Here is a 25,740-nt window from a genome sequence, read left to right as displayed (position 1 = left end):
CAGAATCATTGGAATACCAGAAGGAGAAGAATTTCAGACCAAAGGCATGGAGAACTTATTTAACACAATAATTGAAGAAAACTTCCCCCGTCTCTTAAAAGAAAGGCCCATCAAGATTCAAGAAGCAAACAGAACTCCTAACCGACTAGACCAAAGGAGAAACTCCCCAAGGCATATTATCATTAAGACTCTAAACATTGACACCAAGGAAAAAATCCTAAAAGCAGCTAGGGAAAAACAGCACACCACTTTCAAAGGAAACCCCATCAGAATTACTTCAGACTTCTCAATGGAAACCCTGAAAGCTAGAAGGGCCTGGAATGATACTCTCCAAATGCTAAGAAACTATGGCTTTCAACCTAAACTACTCTACCCAGCAAAAGTCTCCCTTATAATAGATGGTGAAAGGAAAACTTTCCATGATAAAACTCAGCTTTACAATTATATGAACACAAAACCAAACCTACAGAAAGTACTCCAGGAAATTCTCCACAGAGAAGAAACAAATAACCAAACACAAATGCCTACAAGAAGAAGATCACAGCAATCAAACCAAGAGTAGATACAAAAAAAAAAAAAAAAAAAATTCCATGGAAATGCCAACACACCTCTACCACCACAAAATGACAGGGATCAAATCAAATCTCACAGTCATCACCCTAAACATTAATGGCCTTAATTCACCCATCAAGAGACACAGGCTAACAGGGTGGATCAAAAAATTAGACCCCTCAATCTGCTGCCTTCAAGAAACCCACCTTACCACTAAAGACAGAAACCTCCTCAGGGTGAAAGGGTGGAAAACAATATTCCAAGCAAATGGGAATAAGAAACAAGCAGGTGTAGCTATATTAATATCAGATAAAGATGACTTCAAACCAAAAACAATCAAAAAAGACAAAGAAGGCTACTTCCTACTTGTAAAGGGAACAATCCATCAAGAGGATATTACAATCATAAATCTGTATGCACCAAACACAGGGGCACCGCAGTTCATAAAACAAAACCTACTTGACAATAAAACAGAAATAACCACCAACACCATCATAGCTGGGGACTTTAACACACCATTATCAGTAATAGACAGATCATCCAAACAGAAGCTCAACAGGGAAGTAAGAGAGCTCAACAAAACCATAGAGCACTTAGACCTAACAGACATCTACAGAACTTTCCACCCCAAATCCACAGACTACACATTCTTCTCAGCAGCCCATGGAACATTCTCTAAAATAGACCATATACTGGGTCACAAAGATAGCCTCCACATATTTAGGAAAATCGACATAATTCCCTGCATGATATCAGATCATAATGCTATATTCCTAGAAATCAACAACAAAAAAAACCAACAAGAGCCCCAACGGCAACTGGAAACTGAATAGCACACTCTTAAACAATAAATGGATAGTGGATGAAATAAAAAATGAAATTGCAAAATTCCTGAAATTGAATGACAATGAGAACACATCATACCAAAACTTGTGGGACACAATGAAGGCAGTCCTCAGGGGAAAATTCATAGCACTCAATGCTTTCATAAAAAAGACAGAAAAATCCCAAATCAATAGCTTAACCATCCACCTAAAGGCATTGGAAAAACAAGAAAAATCCAACCCAAAGAGCTCCAGAAGGAAGGAAATAATTAAAATCAGAGCAGAAATTAATGAATTGGAAACCAAGGAAACAATTAAGGCAATTGACAAAACAAAGAGCTGGTTCTTTGAAAAAATAAACAAGATTGACAAACCTCTGGCCAATTTGATCAAGCAAAAAAAGGAGAGACTCCAAATTAACAAAATTCAAAATGAAAAAGGAGAGATTACAACAGACATTAGTGAAATCGGCAGAATCATCAGGACTTATTTCAAAAACCTCTACTCCACAAAACTGGAAAATGTGGAGGAGATGGATAAATTCCTGGATGCATATCATCTACCAAAGCTAAACTCAGAGCAGATCAACCACCTCAATGAACCCATCACGCTCATGGAGATTGAAAAAGTAATAAAAAACCTCCCAAAAAAGAAGAGTCCAGGACCAGATGGATTCCCAGCCGAATTTTATCAAGCCTTCATGGAAGAACTCAAACCAATCTTTCTAAAACTGTGCCACACAATTGAAGAACAGGGAAAACTACCCAACTCCTTCTATGAAGCTAGTATCACCCTAATCCCAAAACCAGGCAGAGACGCCACAAGAAAAGAAAACTATCGGCCTATTTCCCTAATGAACATAGACGCAAAGATCCTCAACAAAATTCTCGCAAACCGAATCCAACAACACATCAAAAGCATTATCCACCTTGACCAAGTGGGATTTATCCCAGGAACACAAGGGTGGTTCAACATACGAAAATCTGTCAATGTAATACACCACATAAACAAGCTTAAACATAAAAATCACATGATCATTTCGATAGATGCAGAGAAGGCCTTTGACAAGATACAACATCACTTCATGATCAAAACATTGGAGAGAATCGGCATGGCCGGTTCACATCTTAATATAATAAAGGCAATATACAAAGCTCCAAAGGCCCAAATAATTCTTAATGGAGAGAGACTGGAGGAATTCCCATTGAGATCAGGAACAAGACAGGGATGTCCTCTCTCACCTCTGCTTTTCAATATAGTTCTGGAAGTCCTAGCCCAAGCAATAAGGCAGGAGAAGGAAATAAAAGGGATACAATTTGGAAAGGAAGAAGTTAAGTTAGCTCTATTCACTGATGACATGATTGTATATGTAAGAGACCTGAGAGACTCCATCCCAAAACTCCTGAAGGTGATTAACTCCTATAGCAAAGTAGCAGGATACAAAATCAACGCACAAAAATCGGAAGCATTTCTATATGCAAATGACAAAGACACAGAAAAAGAAATAAAGGACATAGTCCCATTTTCAATAGCAAAAAATAAAATAAAATACCTTGGAATAACGTTAACCAAGGAAGTAAAAGATCTATACAACGAAAATATGAAAACTCTCAAAAAAGAAATTGAGGAGGACTTGAAACGATGGAAAGACCTCCCATGCTCCTGGATAGGCAGAATTAACATTGTGAAGATGACAATCCTACCAAAGGCAATATATAGATTTAACGCAATTCCAATTAAAATCCCTACAATGTTCTTCACAGAGATAGAAAAAATGATCTCAAATTTCATATGGAAAGGCAGAAGGCCTCGCATATCCAAACATATCCTCAGCAAAAGAAATACCTCTGGTGGCATCACCATACCCGATATAAAGTTATACTACAAAGCCATAGTAATAAAAACAGCATGGTACTGGCATAAAAACAGGAGTATAGACCAATGGAATAGACTTGAGGACCCGGATTTTGGGCCAAGCAACTATAGCTACTTGATATTCGACAAAGGCCCAAACAATATAGACTGGAAAAAAGATAGCATCTTCAACAAATGGTGCTGGACAAACTGGATAACCACATGCAGGAAACTAAAACTTGATCCACACATTTCACCATGCACAACACTCAAATCCAAATGGATCAAAGACCTCAACATTGGGCTGGAGAGATGGCTTAGCCGTTAAGCGCTTGCCTGTGAAGCCTAAGGACCCCGGTTCGAGGCTCGTTTCCCCAGGTCCCACGTTAGCCAGATGCACAAGGGGGCGCACGCATCTGGAATTCGTCTGCAGTGGCTGGAGGCCCTGGCACGCCCATTCTCTCTCTCTCTCTCTCTCTCTGCCTCTTTCTCTCTCTGTCTGTCGCTCTCAAATAAATAAATTAAAAAATAAAAAAATAAAAAAAAAAAAAAGACCTCAACAAAAGACCAGAAACTCGAAAACTACTGGAAGAAAATTTAGGAAGTACTTTCCATGATATAGGAATGGAAAAAGACTTCCTGAATAAAACCCCAGTGGCTCAAGTTCTTAAACAGTCACTCAACCATTGGGATCATATGAAGCTGAAGAGTTTCTTTACAGATAAGCATATAATAAACAAAGCCAATAGAATACCCACAGAGTGGGAGAAAATATTTGCAGGTTATCCAACTGATAGAGGCCTTATCTCTAGAATTTACAAAGAACTCAAAAGTCTAAACAATAAGAAGACAAATACCCCACTCACAAAATGGGGCACAGAGTTTAACAGGCAATTCACAGAGGAAGAGATACAAATGGCAAACACACACCTAAGAAAATGTTCATCATCCCTAATCATCAGAGAAATGCAAATTAAAACAACTATGAGATTCCACCTTACCCCAATAAGGATAGCCAACATCAAAAGGTCAAATGAAAATAAATGCTGGCGAGGATGTGGAGAAGCAGGGACACTCATTCACTGTTGGTGGGAATGCAGGATGGTACAACCACTTTGGAAAGCAATATGGAGACTCCTGAAAAAGCTGACTATAGAAATACCAACAGACCCAGTTATACCATTACTGGGCATGTACCCTAAAACCTTCAAACCAAAAGCCAGAGAGATTTGCTCAACCATGTTTGTAGCAGCTCAATTCGTAATAGCTAAAAGCTGGAATCAACCCAGATGTCCATCATTAGAAGAATGGATAACAAAGATGTGGTATATCTACACAATGGAATTCTATACAGCAGTAAGAAAAAACGACATTAAGAAAATTGAGGAAAAATGGTTGAACCTGGAACAGATCATTCTCAGCGAACTTACCCAATCACAGAAAAAAAATCGACACATAGTCTCACTCATCTGCAACACCTAACCTGAATTTGCCCAAGATGCCTTACATACCCAGCAAGTACCTCATGGACTAGACAATAAGATGGATGGGTGGGCGGGGAGGGATTCAAAGGGTGGAAAATAGTAATCCGGACCCAAACGGCAATGGTACCATAAAATTCTACTTCCTAAAAGACAGACCAAATGACTGAACCTTCACTAGTCCCTTACAGGAAACACCTGAACAACAAGACACTGGAGAGGGTAGGATCAAGACTGACCTAAATCTCCTACATCTTCCTTCCCTCCCTCTCCCCCTCTCCCCTCTATCTCTCTCCTCTCTAACTCTTGTATATTAGTTATCTTTTTTCTCAATTTCTTAGTGGACACTGACCTGTAACCCCCACTTCCAGCTTGGGCCTACAATCCACAATGAGCTTTTGATCAGAGAAACCTACAAGGTTTCCCAAAACAATGACAGACTTCTGTCAGAGTAATTGATGACCCACCAAAGGCCAGTGGTAAGACCCTATTGCTGAAGACTCCATACGCAGCTGACACGTAAAAAGGAATGACATGGCTGGAATCCAGGAGAGAGTCAGTCCCCAGACAGTCAGCGTGTCTAGTGCCAGAAGGCGCTACATAGGCGACTGGGGGAAGTGACCAAGATCTGTCCAAGCAACACATTGTTTAACCTAAGTAGCAACAATTAACCGGATGTGATACCCACACAAGTGCAATAGTGGTACACAGCCATGGTGAGGAATCAATTGCTCTTGATTTGGCTAACTGATCCACTCAGTGGTACTAGACCCTTAGCTGGAGCTGGGAAACAAGTCAGAACCATACCCAAACACAAGCCCACTCTACAATATCAAGCTACCATCAATCACGGGGTATAAGAGGGCCTACACCTATCAAACTGTCTATCAAAAAAGTAAGTGTTTTCTCAATTTTCTGGGTGCTAACTTACTCTCCGTTGGAGAATCTGCTTCTCTTTTCCAGATAGATGCAGATCCTAAGAAGAGAGCTGCCCCAACATACCTCAGAAGGGGCCCAACTGAAACTAAGGACAACTGGCGAAATAAGCAAGGGTGATGTTTTCCTGTGAACTGGATACCAGCACAAAGGGGAAGGAGATCAATGCAGAGAAAAATCAACTCCTACCAAATCAGAGAGCCAGAGCCTCAGAGGCCCCCAACACCTCAGCACTGAAGCAGACCAAAAATGAACCCAACATGGCTCAGGGAAATCTTGCGGAAGAGGGGGCGGAAAGAATGTCAGAGTTACATGTTGGGTCATGATTTTCAGAGACATTTATCATACTAATAACTGGGGGCTAACTCCACAATGCACGACCCATTTTCAATAATAAGGAGGGTCTAATGGGAGGGGGTAGATCACAGATGAGCCTAAATAATGGTACCAAACTGCCTGTATTTACTGAAAAGAAAACTAATAAATTAAATTAAAAAAAAAAACAAAAAAAAAAAAAACTGAGGAACTGACCAGGCATGGCTCAGATAGGAGTATCCGTGTTCAAGGCCAGCCTGGAACTACAGAGTGAGATCCACGTCAGCCTGGGCTAAGTGAGACCCTACCTAGATGGGGAAAAGTAGGAGAACCTAATAAGCCTTTTATGTAATAAAATACCGATCTTCAGATATTTTTCACTAGGAATACAAAAATTGTCTAAGGTACGTGTGATCTCCTCAAACGTTATATTGCTTAGCGTCTTACAGAAATAGTACATTTCATTGAAAAATATGTCACCTTCTCATGACGAAATGCAGAACCTGATCTTGGAAATTAAATGAATATTGGCCTTAAGCACTAGATAAGATTTTAAATAGCTACAAACACTGGAAATATTTAACTTTCTTGACACTGGCATATCTATTTCAAAATGCAGATAATTATAATGTACAGGTTGTTTGCTAACAAGTTAAACTATAAAGATAAATTGAGACACAGAATCTGATACTATTTTAACTGGCAACTAAGTATCAATATTGCAGCCAACTTTAGTCATTGAGGATAGATTATTCAGTTAATTATGTTGGTTCAATACTGCATTCAGCTGGATGTTCAAAATGTGTAATTAAGGGCTACAGTGATCACTCCGGTGACTGCAAAGCCTAAGGACACAGGTTTGATTCCCCCAGACCTCACATAAGCCAGTTGCACATAGTGGCACATGTATCTAGAGTTTGTTTTCGGTGGCCAGAGTCCCTCACAAATCCATTCTCTCTCTCAAATAAATAAATAAAAATATAAAAAAATTAAAAAATTTAAAAAATGTATAATTAAAGTTTCTGGTTTATCTTAAAATTTTATAGTGAGTTTCTAATTTGCTAAAAGTTGAGAACAAATAGGAAGACAAGGTAAAAAACTGAAAGAACAATCTATCCTCCTTACTAGATAAAAACACAATATGTTTGTATATCAGCAGAGATTGCTTAGTGTTTAACAACTCTTGCTACAAAAGCCTGAAAACATTGGTTGAATTTCCCTGGTCCTATATAAAGTTAGATGTAAAGTGGCACACATATCTGTGATCCTAATGTGCCAACAACAACAGGACTGGGGCCAGAAGAATCCTTCCTATTGTACCAACTCTCTTTACAGAGGCAAGAAAATCTATTAAAAGTATATGGAGCATAGATGCTTGAAGTAGTCCTCTGACCTCCACTTATGCACTGTGGCACAAATCCACCCCCCGTGGGCACACTGAAAAATATATTATTTTTTCAAAAAGAGAAAAGTTAATAGTTACACATAAGACAAAGTTATTCACAAGAATGTTTATAAAGATCAAAATTGGCATATTTAACTTTTGACATGTTCTTTCCAGTCTAGAAGGAAAACAAAAACATTGCCTTTCTTAAAATAAAGTTCACTGATAAAATAGATAAGGTAATTTATAATATAAAACTTTAAATAATCAATGAGAAACACAGGCTCAAGTTCAACCCTAAACATTTAAATTTAAAAGACCTCTTTTGCTTCTGTCAGATTGCTGACATCAAAAAAGATGACTCTCCAGTGCTGCTGAGTATTGGAAATATTCCTCTCCTACAGTGTTTGGGACAAGCATAACCTGATCACATACTTTTGAAAGGTGGCATAACAACATGTAGGAAAATTTTTCTGTAACTTATTTACACAGAAATATTACTTGTAAACTTTTAGGCTTAGCCTTGAGTTAAAAGAGCTACAAGTGAGACAGAGACAAGGGCATTCTCCCTGAGTTTTCTTATCCCAAGTAGCTTACCCTCTAAGTGATAGAGAATATTGGCCCCTGCAAGGATAATACCACCCTTCAGCTAGACCTAGAAAGATGGGCTGCAGTTCTTCCTCATGTCCAATTCTTTTTCTCCTACCCATTCTCTAAGACCCTCAAGCAATTCAAGGAATTTTGGGGAGTGACAGAAGCCCAGAGTGATGGCTCTCTCCTTTAATCCTAGCTCAAGGTATTTTAGGGGATTGTTGAGAGTTACAAGATTCTTCTGGGTGTGGGGTTCTCACCTTTAGTTCCAGTATCGGGCATTTTAGGGGATTAATGGGAGCCACAGAATTCTGCTGGGTATGGTGGCTGGCATCTATAATCCCAGCACTTGAAAGGTGGAGGCAGCAGGATCAGAAGCTGGAGGTCAGTCAGCCTGCAGGAAACGACAGAAGCTCTCTTAATCTTTAAGGTGATCACATTAACTTTGTGAACACTCCTCATGATGTCTTAAGACAGAAGTGTCAGGATTCTATTCTGCTTAAGTTGAATTTTATCAAAACAAAATCCAGGTGTCAAATTTAATGATGAAATTTCTCCCAGTGTTGTTAACAAGTTTTGCCTGTAGTTACAGTTATTAAAAATAAAAGGACATGCCTGCTTTGTATGTTGTAGATATGGCATACCATGTCACCAGTGAACTAGACCTGAATGTTAGACAGCATGACTTTGAGCTTTTTTGCCACTCTTTAACTATATTTGTTTTGTTTAAGACTAAGTTAAACATATCTGCTCTCTATCCATGCTTTTGTTCAATACAGGTATGATTGTCCTTCTGAGATGTAACCATATGTAGCAGCCAGAGCCAAATTTAGACAAGAGTTTAACGGATAATCAATATTTTGGTTCTTGTTCCCAGGTTAAAAAGACCATGGAAGATTACAGGACACTCCTAATGTTTCATACAACTCTGGTAAGTTGCCTATTCTCTTGATCAGAGAGATTTTGGAGGTCCAGTTGTGGGGCACCAAACTAGGTGCCTTTTACAGAAGGACAGTCAGTCCAGAGGGAGACATTCTCAATGCTTCCTAAAGAAACCACCTGGTCAGCATGGACCTGACTTGTCCTAGTAGATGGCAGAAATGCTGAGGCACAATGCACCTCTCAGGTCCTTAAAGGTCTCTTCTAAAACCAACCTTCAAGAGTACCTGTTGAATTAAAGTTTGGTTTCCTGCTTGGTCTTAAGCACTCAGAAAGAAATGTATCACCAGGAAGTAAAGTGTGCTTTACATATTACATGAGCAACCATTTCCTACTAAAAATGTTCTTACTGATAAACAAAATGCCACTCAGATACAAGTCAACAACTTCTGCAAGGACTTAGAACGTGGGAGGATGGCTTTCTGTTCCAGCTTGAAAAAAAACAGAATGGATTTTAGACAAATCTCCTTTTCTCACTCTCCAGAACCTATATGGGAGAGATCCCACAGTGTGGGTTTACCCATTCCAATGGTTACTAGTGTGCAGAATCAAATCCTGGATTCATTTCTCTTGAGTCAAGCCTTGGAGGCCAAAAGAAGAAAAACCTGAAGGAGAGCCTCAGTATTCCAGACACAAACATATAAAGGTAATCCTGCTTTCTCTTCCATCACAAATGTGTCTTGATTTCTGTTCTCACCATTGTTTAGCTTTTTTCTTTCTACATTATTTTTTTTTTAAATGTAATACTGTTTATTTAACTTCAAAAACATCTCAGCATTCTAAACATACAAAAAAATAACAGAATGTTGCAAATTGTGTTGAAGTACAGAGGGCCCTTGAACTTTCAATCATGCAGTAGTTCTTTGCTTTACTGACAAAAACGAGATCTAGCTTAGAAATGAAGTTTGAAAATCTACTGCACTGAACCAAAGGAATAACTGCAAACTCTTCTTCTCATGCCAGCTGACCACACCCCTCTTTTCCACAACTAAGAATGTCAGCAAAATGCTATGTCACTATATACGAAACAAGACACCCTGAAGCTAAATGGATGTTCACTGCAGTATCAGCAGGCCTAGCCTCACAGTGCACGCCCTGAGCTACAAGCCCCTCAAGAAGGCACCTTCCCCCCCCCCCCATTCTCCACGCCACACAAGGAGCACCAAGAGTTTGTCTCCGTTGTTTTGTTCTCTTTACAAACTATAGATATGTACAGTTGACAACTCAGGATTTCTAGCCGATCACCATAGAGCTAACACCACCTTACAAGTTGAAAACAAAATGCCAGAAACATCTCCAAATGCCTTGTCACACCAACAGCAAAGTGCACAGAGTGAGGAGAACACGAGAGTGCCTTTTCATCTTAAAAATGCTTGGAAGTATGTGCAACTTTGATGCAGTTTCAGGGTTCTCCGAACACCCATGGCCGCTTCATGTAAACCACTGACACTTTGAGAGACTACAGTATGATCGTGATCAAGTTTTGTGATTAAACCGAATGAGGGCAATAGACACGGCTCCAAGGAGAGATGTGTCAGTCCGGCACTCCCTACTCTAAGGTATTCACAAAGGGACAGATAAGCAGTTTACTCATCCTCCTCCTCCTCCTCTTCCTCCTCCTCCTCCTCTTCATCTTCCTCTTCCACCTTTTTCCGGAAACTTTGGCAGGCCTCTTGGCTCCATCAAACTTCCCTTTGGACTTTTAGTCTGCAACATCCTTCTCGTACTTCTCCTTCAGCTTGGCCGCCTTGCTGACTGCTTCTCGCTATCACTCAAGTTGTTCCCCATCTCGCCCAGCTTCTTGGCCACATCTCCAATAGAGATGCCAGGGTTTGTGGACTTGATCTTGGGACGGAATTCCGAACAGAATAAGGAAAATCCAGACAGTGGTCTTTTGGGGGCATTGGGGTCCTTTTCCTTCTTGCCTCCTTTAGCTGGTCCATAATCTTTCATTTCTCGATCATAGCACACTTTATCCGCCTTCGCCATTTCATCAAACTTGGACTTTTCTTTTCTGGGCATTGTCTTCCACCTCTCAGAACACTTCTTGGAAAACTCTGCAAAATTGACAGGGACCTCTGGGTTTTTCTTCTTATGTCCTTCTCTGCAAGTCTGCACAAAGAAGGCATAGGCAGACATCTTGCCCTTTGGCTTCTCGGGGTCACCTTTAGCCATCCTGACTGTGTTGTTCGCTCGTCTGGGCAGCGCAGGGCACCACGCGCGGCTCAGCACTCCCCAGCCTCGCGCCAGCTGACTCCACGACGGCCGCCCCTTTTCTACCTTCTTATATTCAGGATGAGAATCCATTCTTTGTACAGACCAAAGAACATACACAAGGCAGGAATCAGAACAACTGCTGGGTCTGTGGGCTCCTATCCACTTCCTCACCTCTGGACTCCCACCGTGGTTAACTCCTTTTCAAGGAGATATCTGGAACCATTACAAGAGTACATCAAACAGACCAGAGCTAACTCTCCCCATTCAAAACATTCAATACTGTTACTGGATAATATGTTTCTCAATGGCCTATCAATTCTATCAAGAATTCAAAGGGACATTGAAGGAGCTTTTCAAAAGGGGAAACTCACAAAGCCCTATAAAAGTATGTGTCCCCTCTCTAGTAGCTCCAGTTCTAGTCCCATGATAAAATAAATTAACCATAGATATCAAGATTGCTACTCTCAAATCTTGGATACATATGTGTGGATTATTCTTACCAAAGCTTGTTTGATTCAGAAAGCTCCCTGATGCTGGAAATAAGGAAATCATACTCATTGGAAATAGCACAGTTGTGTCCAGTATCTAGAAAGGGTCCCTCCTGACTTATGCAAAAACATAGTTGTCTCACTCCAGCTCAGGGTGGCATGTGTGTCATTATCAAAGCTGAATATCGTGTATATATTATTGACAATTATGCTAATGCCTCTGCTTCACAAACTCTACAAAACAGATTCATCCCCTGTCACACACCACTGTATCATTTGCTGAATAATTTTGGAAGTGGAGTTTGGAAAATCATGGTGGAAGAAAATTATACCTGCTATAATACTAGTAGTAATTCTGTTAATCTTTGGACCTTATATACTTAATGGCTCTTTTGACTTTATTTCCTCTCATTTACAGTCAACCCACACTCAGATGTTCCTATAAAAATCTAACTCTACCTACATGGGTCCCCTTGTTCTCCCTCTAAAGCCTAAAAGTTTATTAGAATGGACACCCTAAAGAAGCTTATCATTGACTATTCTAATACAGTGCCAGATCATCCTTACCTCCCAATTTAAAAAACCCATAGCTTGAGATGAAATTCAATCTTCCACTAGGATTTTACTAATACTCTATTATATATTTTTCAGGTACAGTTCCAAATACCAAAAATTCAGACACTCCAGTACCAAGATACTAATCATGAGGCCAGAATATTCTACCCTGGGCTGGCTCTTAGATAGTCCCTCCCTCTAGAAGAACCCTTACTGCTGTGGCCTAACCTCACCCAGTCAAGAGTGATGATCACTCTGTGTACTTAGCAGCAGTTAAGGTGGCTTCTGAGAAAGAGAACTGAAATACTATAGGAGCTAGAGAGTGTCCTAGGCTAGGTAACAGATAGGGAAAAAAGAGTCCTTGATAGGGGACTACAGTCCACCCCAGGATGGCAAAGCTTGTAATCCCACTTCCTCCTTCCTGGCCTAAATTAATTTTCCTACTGCAGGGTTGGCGTGGTGAGCTTTCTGGGACCTGTGCAGTATTGGATGCATCATGGATCAACTGGTACCTTCATTTTCCCTTAAGTAGATCAATCATGGATTATAGACCTGTGGGCTGCTGCCATTGAATAAAAATCAAGTTCCCACAGAGGCTGCAGATTTTCTACCTCTGGAATTCCCTTCTCCAAGAGGAGTCTATTCTGTCTGCTTTTTTTTTTTTCCCTTCATACTCTGAAATAAAATTTATTTAAAAAAGTTTTGACTCAGTAAATCATCATTGCATAAATAGTGTTTTATTAATAAGGATACATATTATAGACAGTACTAATAAATAATAGAAAATAATTTGTGTTTGTATGCCCCTGATTCAATAAATATGTTAATAGGGGTAATGAAGAGTTCCCACCCAGGCATGGGAACTCTTTTTCATAATACATTAAACAGAAAACAAAATTGGCTGAGCAGTATTTAATAGTATCTAGTATGATCCCACTTACATATTAAAATATTTCTTTAATTTTTTTTTGTTTTATCTGTAGCTATGTATATGTAACATATATGTACCAAATGAATATTTGTTGACTTTAAACATTTAGATATTTAACAATGAGAAAACTAGGGAAGGGTGGGGGGAGACACAAAACTGGAAAGGGTACCATAAAATCATATATCCTGAAAGACAGACTAAAAGTTTGAACCTTCTTCAGATCCTTAGAGGGAATGCCTGAATCAAAGGGCCCTGGAGAGGGTATGATGATGACTAACTTTGATCTTCTGGTTTTGTATTCTCTCTCTCTCTCTCTCCTCTCTTTCTCTTTTATATTAACTTTTTCTTCCTTCTTTTCCCTTGGTGCTGGCCTGTAATTCCCAGTACCAGGATGTGGTGAACTTCTACAGTGAGCTGTTGATCAGAGAGACCTACAAAGTTTCCCAAAAGAAGACAGATTTCAGAGAACTTGATTCCCCACCAAAGGTTAATGGTAAGACCCTACTGCCAAAGATACCACATGCTGTTGGTATGGAACATGGAGAGAACTGGCTGGAATCTGGAAGAGTCAGTCCCCAGACAGCTTATCTACTGCCAAAAGGTGCTACATGAGTGGCTGGGGGAAAATGACCAACATCTGTTCAAGCAACTCATGGTCTAAGCTACTCAGCAGCAAACAACCTGATGTGATACTCACACAAGTACAGGTAATGACAGGCAGCTGAACTGGCTAACAGATCCATTCAGTGGAATGGAACCCATAGCTGGAACTGGGAAAAAAGTCAGAACCATATCCAAAAAATAAGTTCATTATCTAATATAAAACTCCCACCAATCTTGGGCTACAAGAGGGCCTACACCTATGAACATCTTTCTAAAACAATAATGGTTATCTCATTTATCTGGTGCTGACTCCACTCTCCATTGGAGAATCTGCTTCACTTTTTCAGATGGACACAGAACCTTAGGAGAAAATCAGCCCATTGCACCTCACCACCAGGGCCCAGGTGAAACAATAGTGTAATTGGGGAAATGAGCCAGAGTGCTGCTTTCTTGGTGAACCTAGTATTAGTACAAGGGTGAAGGATATAGACACAGAGAACACCAAACTGCTACCAAATCAGATATCCATAAACACAGAGGCTTCCAAGACCTCATCACTAAAGTAAACCTAAAACAAACCCATAATGGCTCAGGAAAATCCACGGGAAAGGGGAAAGAAAGACTGTTAGAGGCACAAGTTGGGACACTATGCACAGACATTTCCCCTTCCCATAACTTATGGTTACCCCCACAATGCAGGATCCACATTCCCCAATGAGGAGGGTCCTTTTGGAGGGAGGAGAACAGGGAGGAGGCTAACAATGGTACCAACATGGCTGTTTACACACTGAGTATGTACATAACTAATAAAGAAAAACAAAGCAAATGCACATTCTATTTTGAAAAAAAATCTCTTAACTATGTTGGATTTAAGTGTATATGGACAAATATTTACTTCTAAGTCACAATATGTATGAGATCAAACATAACTTTGATTTTGATTGGTGTACATTTATCTCTATATTCTTTATTTTTTGTTTTGAAAACCTTTGTTTAAACCTTATAAGAATATTTCAAAAAAACTTTATAAACCTACCCCAAAACTTCTTCCACTGTCATTTTGTTAGTTCCATCACCATGTTAGTGAAAATACAGGAAGTGGTCCAGCCTTTCATGTCACAGAATCTATCAGTCTAATTCACTTCAAACCTGCTGGTTTCCTTTGAAATGTTTGACTTAAAAGAACACAATTGCTCATGCCAGTTACCCTTTATAGATAAAGATTTCCATTATTTTCACCACTGTTTTAAATCATGTTGAAATCCAAATCTACTACGAAAACCCCTGCCTTTTAAATTGACAAACAAGCATCCAGATTTAGTTTGTGGTATTTATGGTGACTGTGGAGAAGTAGGCATATACAGGCCTGGGTGTATGTTTATTCATTCTAGGGTATATATGCATGTTATAGTGAATCTATCTATCTATCTATCTATCTATCTATCTATCTATCTATCTATCTATCCATCCATCCATATATATGCATTCACGTAATCTGTGTGCAGATACAAAAACTGGATATATAAAATGCAGTATTCACAATGCCTTTAAGAAGAGACAGATATTTATGTTTTCTCATTTGTGAATAGTACAACAGACATTGGAAAGGGTTGATTCCTATGTGGTCCCCAGTTGTAGGCTCATGGTAGACATCAGCAATGTCATCTTCAAGGTCATGTTTACAAGGTAATTATGTCTCTGAAAATCTTGGCATGTATGGAAGTATGAAACAGTGAAAACTTTTTCATCTGATTCTGTTTTCACTCCATGCACTCACCCTCCAGAGACAGGGTTTTATGAGTTGGGGACCCAGGGTCCTTCCATAGCCTTTTAGTACTTTCTTCTCTTGTGTTTGTTGGTTGGGTATAAAAGGATTAGATATTGATTTTTGGAGGATTTGAAAGTTATGCCAAAAAGATAAGTTGTCTAATTGTTTTATATTTTCAAATAGTCTTTTGCATTCATAACTAGCATCATATTTTTGATATGTTGGCACTATTTTATTTTGAATGAGTAAATGAAGCAGAATAAAGAGACTATAACCCTGATTAAGAATTTATAAATCACTATTGAAGATTTGAACTAATTGCTATGAATTATCTACTTTGTTGCATAGATGTACACACAGGAAGTGTGAGGAAGAAAGTGTCAGTATCAGAGAAAATGCAAAACAAACTTCCTGTCAGAAATCAGCAAACCATAAAACAAAGGTAATAGCATATACTGAAGGAACACATGAATTTCATTTTGTCTGAACATGCCTGCTATAATCCATAATTAATTCAATTACTTCATGATTTTTTACATATTATTTATTTATATTTGAAAGAGCCTCTAACCACTGTAACCAAACTCCAAATTCATGGGCTACTTTGTGCATCTGGCTTACATGGGTACTGTGGAATCAAACCTGGACCTCTAGGCTTTGCAGTTAAGCGTCTTAACCAGAAAGCCATCTCTCCAGTCCTATTTCATGATTTTTTTTGTGGGAAAGAATAATGTATAAGAACTTAAGTTTGCCTAAATCCAGAGCTTCCTATTTCTGTAGATTTGTCTTTAGAAAATATTTTTGAGTATTACAAACAAATTATATGTAAATTTTAAATTATATATATTTTATGAAAATTATGGCCAGAGATGCCTTTGAGTAGATGTTTCCTGAAGCAAGGTAGAATATAGTAAATTAATTCACTTTTTCCCTCAGTAAACTTAAATTCTCCTAAGAGTTTATAATTTTGAGAAGTTCCTCTGCATTTCATTTATACTCAAATGCAAATAAACTCAACATTATTTATGCATACACACTATTGGTGGTTCTGATGGTGAGATCAAAGAAAGAACACACCAGCCTTAAAGCAAAACTCTTCTTTGGGAGTCCACATTTACAAAGAACTGACATCTCATGGTGTCCTCAACACAAATATGAATTTGTGAGAAAATAATTTGAATTCAGTCACTGTACTTAGTATTTTGCATAACTCAATCCGTTACAGGAACAGCAATAGTGCTTAGAATATAGAAAAAAAAATTAAACCACAGTAAAAACCCATATCAATATTAATCACTCAGGTTTCAATATATTATATAGGAATAGTTTAACCATCTATCTATAAAAACCCTCATTCCTTTATGTAACAAAGAAATAATGGAATGGATCAGAAAGGATAAAGCAAAATTGAAAAGGAGAAAATGATATTCTTACATAAGTACATTTATATATACATATAACTTTCAGAGAGTAAACTTCTGGAAGAGTGTATTTTTTCCATATTTCAGGAAAGAACACATTATTTTACCCACCATCTCTGTGATAGTTAACATTATTAACTTTATAGGTGCCAAAATTCCCTTGAAGACAATTTCCTGAGCAGGTCTATGGGAATTTTTTTTCTAATTAGATTAATGAGATATGAAGGCCCACCCTAGCAGTGAGCAACTCCATTTCATGGTCCGGGTACTTGACTGCACAAAAATAAAAATAAATAAATAAAAAGAAGAAGAAGAAACCAAAAGCTAGCTGAGCACTGTCATGCACTTCTTTTTGCTTCCTTATTAAGGGCACAGTGTAATCAGCTCCACTTCCTTCTCCCGTTGCCATGCCTTCCTTAGCATGATGGACTGTGACCGCAGATTATAAACTGAAATAAACTTTTCTTCCCTTATGTTGCTGTTAATCAGGTAATTTGTGACAGCCAGGACAGTACCTAACACATTCTCCAAATGATGACACAGTTGTCCAATTACAAATTTACTGGAACCAAAGCACAAACAGAATTTAATGATTTGAAGTTCCATAAATTGATTGAATGCTTGAAATTACCTGGGATGTTCACTAAGTGTTTAAAGGGCCAGGTTTCATGTAGACCTACGATATCTAAATCTCCAAAGGAGATTCCTAACTTTTATATCTGCAAATGTGAACTATGCTACAAAACATCATCTCTGATTATTTTAGGCTGTGCTGGTTGGTAATTATAGCTACCCCTTTTTTTTCAAAGTTTCAAGCAACAAATTTAATCTGTTGTGTTCTATTGCTTGGTTCCATGTAGAACAGGAAAGTTTTAAAGCTTCTGTGTTAAGTTAATGTGTAAGGTACTTACTACAGTTTTCAGCTTTCCTATTATCCCGGATCACAATTCTTTGGTTTATGGTACTGAAGAGTGTTGTCCAGTTAATAGTATGATAGTAACACAGATTGCTATTGTCAGTAATGTAAATGTTTCCCGCACTGATTTCCTTCAGGGACTGGAACTGCAGAGATGTGATGCCTTGTTGCTTGAGGATAAGCAGTGAGAGGCCGCTAAAGAGGGAAAAGGGGGAAATGGAACAGGAGTAAATATGTTTGGCCACAAAATACTCTCCTAAAGTCCAATAAGCGTGCAACATATTACTGAAATTAGAAGGTTCATGGAGCACATAGAGATTGAGTCAATAAACTTATGCCCAGTGTAACCATGTTGTCTTTGCATGGTGGTGTGTGCCACCCATTCTAATAGCAATCATTTAATTTTCAAAAGGAAAACTCCATTTGTTGGAGTTATGAACATTAACAGCATCTGTATCTCTATGTAAATATTTTCCACTGTGAGATTTTCTGGCTGCCTTCCATCTCCAAGCCCAAATTTTATATTATTCCACAATGAATAAACCATACAATAAATGGATATGCAAATATAAACAAACTTTTATAGATACTGACAGTAACATATAAATTCTACTGTATATAAGAGATTTCTGTTTTATGAGGGATGTGCTTTTAGGAAATTACTCTATATGAAGCTTAAATCTATGCCTTAGAAACCAGAACTTATGTATCTTCTCAAGGATATGTACTTAAGACAAGAAGATAATAAAAATTAAAGAGAAGAATTAATCTAAAATGTTAAAAAGTATTCTGAAGCCTTGGATATCTGGGAAAACTAAAAAGCTAAAACGTAACTCCTCCCTGCAAACAAATGTTCATTTTGAAGAAATTGCTTTTCTTTTATCATAATCCATATATGTATACTCATTTGACAACTTCCCCAAAGAATTAACATATCATCCCCCATCTCAATCAAATGATATTATTTTCCCTTTGTAGATATAATATTTTGCCTAATAATTCAAATATATTTTGCTTTAAGCATATGGAAATTTTCTTAATAAGAAAATCATGCTGTGCTCAATAAAAAGGGATGGGATGTAATTCACTCTTTCATGTTGTTCTCCCATTCTAACCATGATGAACTGATCACAATGATTTGACTGGCATACAATGTTTTTTTCTATTGAATAGAATGTGAAAGTTGTTGTATATAACTTAAATAAATTGCATCTTTCTTTTTTATTCTTTTTTTTTAAATTAACTTCCTACACATTACCCTTACTGTGGCGTACTTATTTATTAGCATATATTAATAATACAAAATGATGGATTTCATTGTGTCATCTTCGTGTTGGCATAGAGTGGGCTTTGATAACATATGCTCCACATTATCCTCTCTTATTCTGCAGACACAATTCTCTTCCTCTTCCCAAATAGCCTCTTTCCAACCTTTCTTCTTTTCTTTGGTTTTTTGAGGTAGGGTATCACTCTAGTTCAGGATGACCTTGAACTTACTATATATTCTCAGGGTGGCCTCGAACTCATGGAAATCCGACTCCCTCTGCCTTCCAAGTACTGGGATTACATTCTCATGTTTTATTTAAGAGAAACATGTAACATTTTAAAATTTATCTTATTTTCTTTAACAAGATGATCTTTAATTCTGTATATTTTTCTGTTAACTATTTTTATTTATAGCTAATCTTCCTCATATATATTTATATAGAAATATATATTCATGACTATATAGTTATGCCTAGATATCTATATATAGTTATATACATATAATACATGTATACAATATATTCATATATCTCCATTCATCCATTACTGGGTACCTAGGCTACATCCTTATCTTGGCTAATGTGATTTGGTTGCAATAAGGGTAGATGTGAAGTATATTTATTGTACACTAATTTACAATCTTTTCAGTTACCTCCAGGAAATGTATAGCTAGATAATATAGTACATTTGTTTTTATACATTTTAGGAAAATACATAACTAATATCCATGGTTGCTATATTAATTTACAATCCCATTAGCAATGTCTAAAGTTTCCTTTTCCCTCGTATCTTTGCCAAAATTTTTGTATTTTTTTTCTTGACAGCAATTATTTCTAAGTTGAAATGGAATCCCAATGTAGTTTTGATTTGCATTTCACTGCTGGTCAAAAGTGTTGAATGTTTTTTGTAAGAATTATTGGGTACTTTTCTCTCTTTTGAAAATATCTCGAATTTTAATTTTTCTGTACTATATAAAACACTATAAAATATTTAATGGTATTACTGATTTTAGACATTTTCCTACTTAAAAAGACATTCAATAAAAGTCTTATGTAAATCAATTTTTTAACTTTGTTTTTATTTTTATTTATTTATTTATTTGAGAGCACCAGACAGAAACAAAAAGAGGCAGAAATAGGGAGAGAGAGAGAATGGGCGCACCAGGGCTCCCAGCCACTGCAAATGAACTACAATGCGTGCACCCCCATACAGAAACAATTTCAGAAACACAATTCTTATGTCTTATGGTCAAAATAAATTATAAAACCTATAGTCACTTCTTGCAGCAGTGTTTATAATTCACATACTTGAGATATTACCAAATCATCCAAATATATCTCTTAGTTATAGTAACATCAGCTCAAAACGATCACTCAATATTATGTTTCACCTTAAATGTTTCATATTCTCAAAACACTAACATCAGCTAAGGTGATAGGCACTGGGAAGAGTCTAGCTATGAATCATCTGTAATTTATGTCATCATCATGGAGTGATCTTGTTAACATATTGATGATGTCCTCTTTAAATTAATGAAATGTGCAATATCGACACATTCTCATACCTGTATAACACCCGTCCCCCAATGGTGACCAGGTTGGAGAAAACACTGAAGTCAGTCATATTTGGGGGCCATGACTGTATGTTCAAGAATCCTAAAAGTAATAAGAATAAAAACAATTCAGAATATCATTGCTTCAGAAACAGTGCTGATTATTCTTAAATCATGATCAAAATGTAATGAAATGTAAGAGGGAAGCAAAAGACAATGGTCATGTCTATCTTGAAACACTCCTTTATGTATTTATCATCAGAAGGCTAAGTATAACTATGTGGGGTAAATAGTAAATAATTAACAGAGAAATCATAAGCACCAAGAACCCAGTTATTCAGACATGTAGAATAATAAAACCATGTACTGCAAGACATAATTAACACTTTGTTGCAATAGATGCAACATAATTGTAATCAAGAAGAAAAATAGTTTCTAATCTTATGAAATTATTTTCCACTTTATTCGTAAACTTATCACATCTGAACCTACACTGAATTCTAAGCATTATATATATGTAGAACCTAACACACATTAAATTTTACTTTTAAATTGAAAGTAGAAGTTTGATTCATATTTACTGGCCCATCATAGTTTCTGTGAAATCTTTAACAATGCTAGGTACCCAGTGAGTAATGGGCTAAATGTGCATGTATTTTCCAGGTTCAGCTGCACATCTTAAGAATAGCTACACAGAAGAAAAGGCAGGTTCAAGCATGATCGGTCCCTGAACACTTCCAAAAACAGTTAAAATAGACTTGCAAAATATTTATTTTTGTGATTAAAACTATGCCCCAAAGTTATAACTATATAGTTATGCCTATATATCTATATATAGTTATATACATATAATACATGTATACAATATATTCATATATCTCCATTCATCCATTACTGGGTACCTAGGCTACATCCTTATCTTGGCTAATGTGATTTGGTTGCAATAAGGGTAGATTATGCAACATGATGTTTTTCAAACTAGAACTTCAATGTCACACAGCCAGTAGCACAACTGCACCTTTAATAGTACCTGTGATCTCTCGGACCGTCCGAAAGACATTCAGCTTTTCTGGGTCTATCGCTTCAATTGCATTGTAAGGATCCCTAGAAAGTCAAGAGTAAATGCAGTCAATTTTTACCATGACATTATTTAACATCATTCCAATTGAATTTTAATTTCAAACATGGAGGTTATTGGCCTTTTATTTCTAAATTGGTCTATTTTAGTACTGAGGGATATATGTGTTTTGGGAGGTTTTAAATGACAGTATATGAGCTCTTTATCAAAGGCTAGTTAGTAATAAATCCATTTCAACTACTCTGACAAGAACCTCAAAGCTAATAAGTCCCCACATGAACTATTCATTTATTTTTAAAACTTATTCTTGAACCAGAAGAGTATGGAAATAAATTATTATCCTGTTGAGGACAACTGCTGTTTAAGCATTCAAGGACATGTAACTTACTCGTGTCAATTGTACTTCATAGAAGAACATAAACCTGAAATAATTTTTATTATATATATTCATGACTTTTCATAAAACAGATTTTGTTAGATATTATTTAGAACTATTTTTCCTAACAATCATTTTAATCCATTTTATAACACAGGAAATATTTGCTTTCATCTAATCATTTTTTTAAATATATCTTATTTATTAATTAGGGAAAGAGAGAGAGAGACAGAGAGACAGAGAGAGAGAGAGAGAGAAGAGAGAATGGCCATGCAAAGGCTCCAGGCTGTTTAAGCAAGTGGACTTAACCACTGAGCCATTTACCGAGCCCACATCACGGTCTCTTTGTTGTTCATGGATATGCTAGCCAGGCTAGTTGGCCCATGAGGTTACAATTTTCCTGCTTCCTCCTCACAACTAATCATAGACATGCTGGGATTATAATAAAGCACACACTACAGACTCCAGATTTTATATGGTTGCTGGGGATCTGCACTCCAGATCTTGTGTTTCTGTGGTAAGAACTTTATCCACTAAGATATCTCTCCAACTTCCAAATGAGTATGTATCTTCCCATAGCAATATAATGAGTTTACTTTTTCCTATGAAGATTTGCTCTTGTTTACTAGTCTTTGATAGCCTTCTATTTGGTAGGGAATAACCACTGGGACACGGGAATTCACTGGATGAAATCTTAATAGCGCTGTCAATCAAGGTTCTCTGCATTCCTCTGGAAAGCAGGTAGATACACAGCATGTTTGAATCTGGGTCCATTGGCATCTACTCATCCTAATACTAGAGCCTTGGTAAAACACAACAAGAACAAATAACACCAACTAACAAAACAAACCCCACTGGTTAAAGCCACTGTGAGTTCCAGGTTGATGTCTGGATCTACCTGATGATGGCTTTTTGAAATTGGTTCATTGGCATATTCTCTTCTAGTGTGGACCATCACATATCTTTTTCTTTTAAAGACTGCTTGATTAAATTACTGTTTCAAGTTAAGAAATGCAATCCGTGCAATATGTTACTAGTTTAGTTAGTGCTGTAGAACACTCTAAAGATGGATATTGCTAAGACTGGAGAAACTCTAAATATATTTCTCTATATTTCATAAACTACTGATAGAGTTTTCACAATACAACAGGAATACATTTAAAAAGTTTAAAATCTAAATTACATGTTCTGGCAAACTTATTTATATACACGTGTGTGTGTGTGTGTAAAGAGAGAGAGAAATAAAGAGAGAGAGAAATAAAGAGAGAGAGAGAGAGAGAATCACTATGCTTTTAACAAATATGTAGCCAAAGACAATTTAGTGACCTCTGTGACAAATCTTTTGTCCTCATCTTTTCATGTGCAAAACATTGTAGTAAAAAGCATTTCAGTTCTGTAGTTGATCAATGAGCATTCAACAATTCTTCTTTGCTGAAAAGCAGCATATAAGAACTCTGGCCATGTAATCAAATATCTTGGCTTAGATGCTTCATTTTAGAGATTCATGACTCACAATATGAATTAACAGAATGCCATTTACCTATATCAATGTACCTCTTAGGAGTGTTATCCAACAACCCTTGAAATATATAGTATTTTGAAATCAAGACCTTTTCTAAATTATTTCTGAGCCATTCAAAAGCACATTATGACTACCATTGCATCTCACTTGGTGATTTAAAATAAAGTTCGGGAAAAAAAGAAAGAACTATCACAACATTCTAAGGACATCATTTTATTTTATAACCAAACCTATAATGCCTGTTCCACTATCTGTTATTATTTTAGTATGCCCTGTAAATCTTTCTTGCCAGCATCTCTCGATGACACATGCTCGTATGCTCATTTAAGGAGCATCATTTTACTATAAGGACATGTACATGAACAATGTAAAACATGACAAAACGTGAGAAGAATGTTCCTTTTGAGGTATGAGTACATTTTCTATTCTTCCTAGTGAAGTTATTTGCATCATCACTTGAGCATGCTGATTAAGTTTCTTTAGCCATTTTATATATTAAAACTTGAACTGAAAAATCATAGGTAATTTATTTTCTGCAAAACCCTTCATTAAAATATTTTGTTATGCCTTTTTTTGCTTTCTTATGAAACAAATGTCTTAGCTATAGTAATAAAATATATGAGACTATTAAGGACTAATTAGTATTAATTTGAGGGTAGTAATAGTAAAGATAAAATATTTGATATAGTACCTGTTTTCCATTTATAATACCTATATTCCTCTTCTTCTTAAATTCTCCCTGTATGCCAGTTCTCTCTCTCTTCCTCTCTCTCTTAAAAATGCAAACACACACAATATATACCAATATATCTATACTTATGCACATATAAGGTGTCTTAGGTCTATTGAATTGTCTTTAAAGTTTCTTAAGTTGAAAGGTAAAAGCTTCAGAATAGATGTTTCACTCTTGCATGAGACTGAGAATGAGAGATATATCATAGTTTTCCTGGAAAATGTCAATATATATTTCATTTAAAAATCATCATGTTAATTAGGATTTCAATCAGTCCAAGTTTAAAAAAATAAAATTAAGGTCTAAAAGAATCTGAAATAGAAGAGGTATGATTTATATGAAAAGAAATTTTGCCTTTATTTATTTCCCAGGTATAGTCTATAAACACTATAGTTAAAGTCTATAAAATAATATTTGTTGCACAATTTTCTGTGCTATAAACTTGACATAGTCACTGAAATTAATCTTTTTCTACCTTCTCCACTTGCTTTGTTTTTATTGCTTTTCACTCTCCTTCCCTTTCCCTCATCATAACCCCTTTTGTTTTATATCATTCATTAAGATTTTATAATATGCCAGGTACTTGGTTGAGCAGTTCAAAATAATTTTTGTTTTTATTCACCACAAAAACCAGAGCAGGTATTTATTATTAATCCACTGCTGATTTTTTTTTTTTTCTAGAGGAAACAGAGTGACATGAAAGAGAAGCACACCCCCTACCAGATAGTGGAAAACTGCGCATCATGAAGCTGCAACCCAGACACTAAGCTTGTACAGATCAAGTTACCCAAGACAAATGCCTTCTTTGTCCTTTCTGATTTTATTTTTATTTTTATTTATCTGAGAGAGAAAGTGTGTGTTTGTGTGTGGGGGAGGAGATAGATAGAGAGAGAGAGAGAGAGAGAATGGGCACACCAGGGCCTCCAGCCACTGCAAACAAACTCCAGCAGCATGTGCCACCTTGTTCATTTAGCTTATGTGGGTCCTTGGGGAATCAAGCCTCGAACTGTGATCCTTATGCATCACAGGCAAATGCTAAGCCATCTCTCCAGCCCCTGAGTTTATTTTTAAAATATGCTTTGTTTATCTTTCTATTTCAAATATATGTGAAGTAACTCTCTCTGTAAGTTTCTTTACCAGAATGAATTAGTAAAATTATTCTCATTAGCATATTGGGAAGTTGAAAATTTTATAATATTCCTCTAATTACTGGGTAAATTCCTGGTCCCTATTATATAGTACATTTTAATTCCATGAGATAGGTTTTTCATTTTGTGTTTTTCTACTGAACATTTTCTTTTCTGGGCTACAGATGAATATTGCTATGAAAAGCTTTGTAAAGGAAGTATAAATCCTGAATGAACCAAAATAAAATAACCATGCTCAGCCTCATTTGATCAAATATGTTTCAAACCTTTTTTTTTTTTTTGGTTTTAAG

The 25,740-nt window shown here is 36.8% G+C and overlaps 1 protein-coding gene and 1 pseudogene across 7 annotated transcripts in view; both read right to left on the bottom strand.

Annotated features, from left to right (window-relative positions):
- Erbb4 (erb-b2 receptor tyrosine kinase 4) overlaps positions 1–25,740 on the bottom strand; it is a 1,092,347-nt gene that overhangs the window by 297,831 nt on the left and 768,776 nt on the right. For all 7 annotated transcript variants that reach the window (XM_045146981.1, XM_045146983.1, XM_045146986.1 and 4 more), the window contains exons 10-12: positions 21,624–21,697; positions 20,606–20,696; positions 17,771–17,970 (exon numbers count right to left, since the gene is read on the bottom strand). In XM_045146981.1, the coding sequence (XP_045002916.1) occupies positions 17,771–17,970; positions 20,606–20,696; positions 21,624–21,697 (365 nt within the window). The remainder of the gene's footprint in view (positions 1–17,770; positions 17,971–20,605; positions 20,697–21,623; positions 21,698–25,740) is intronic.
- Positions 10,463–11,051, bottom strand: LOC105943770 (annotated as a pseudogene).

This window comes from Jaculus jaculus, chromosome 4, assembly GCF_020740685.1.
Source record: "Jaculus jaculus isolate mJacJac1 chromosome 4, mJacJac1.mat.Y.cur, whole genome shotgun sequence".
In the NCBI taxonomy this organism is placed as follows: domain Eukaryota; kingdom Metazoa; phylum Chordata; class Mammalia; order Rodentia; family Dipodidae; genus Jaculus; species Jaculus jaculus.
This window is presented reverse-complemented; position numbering and strand designations above follow the sequence as displayed.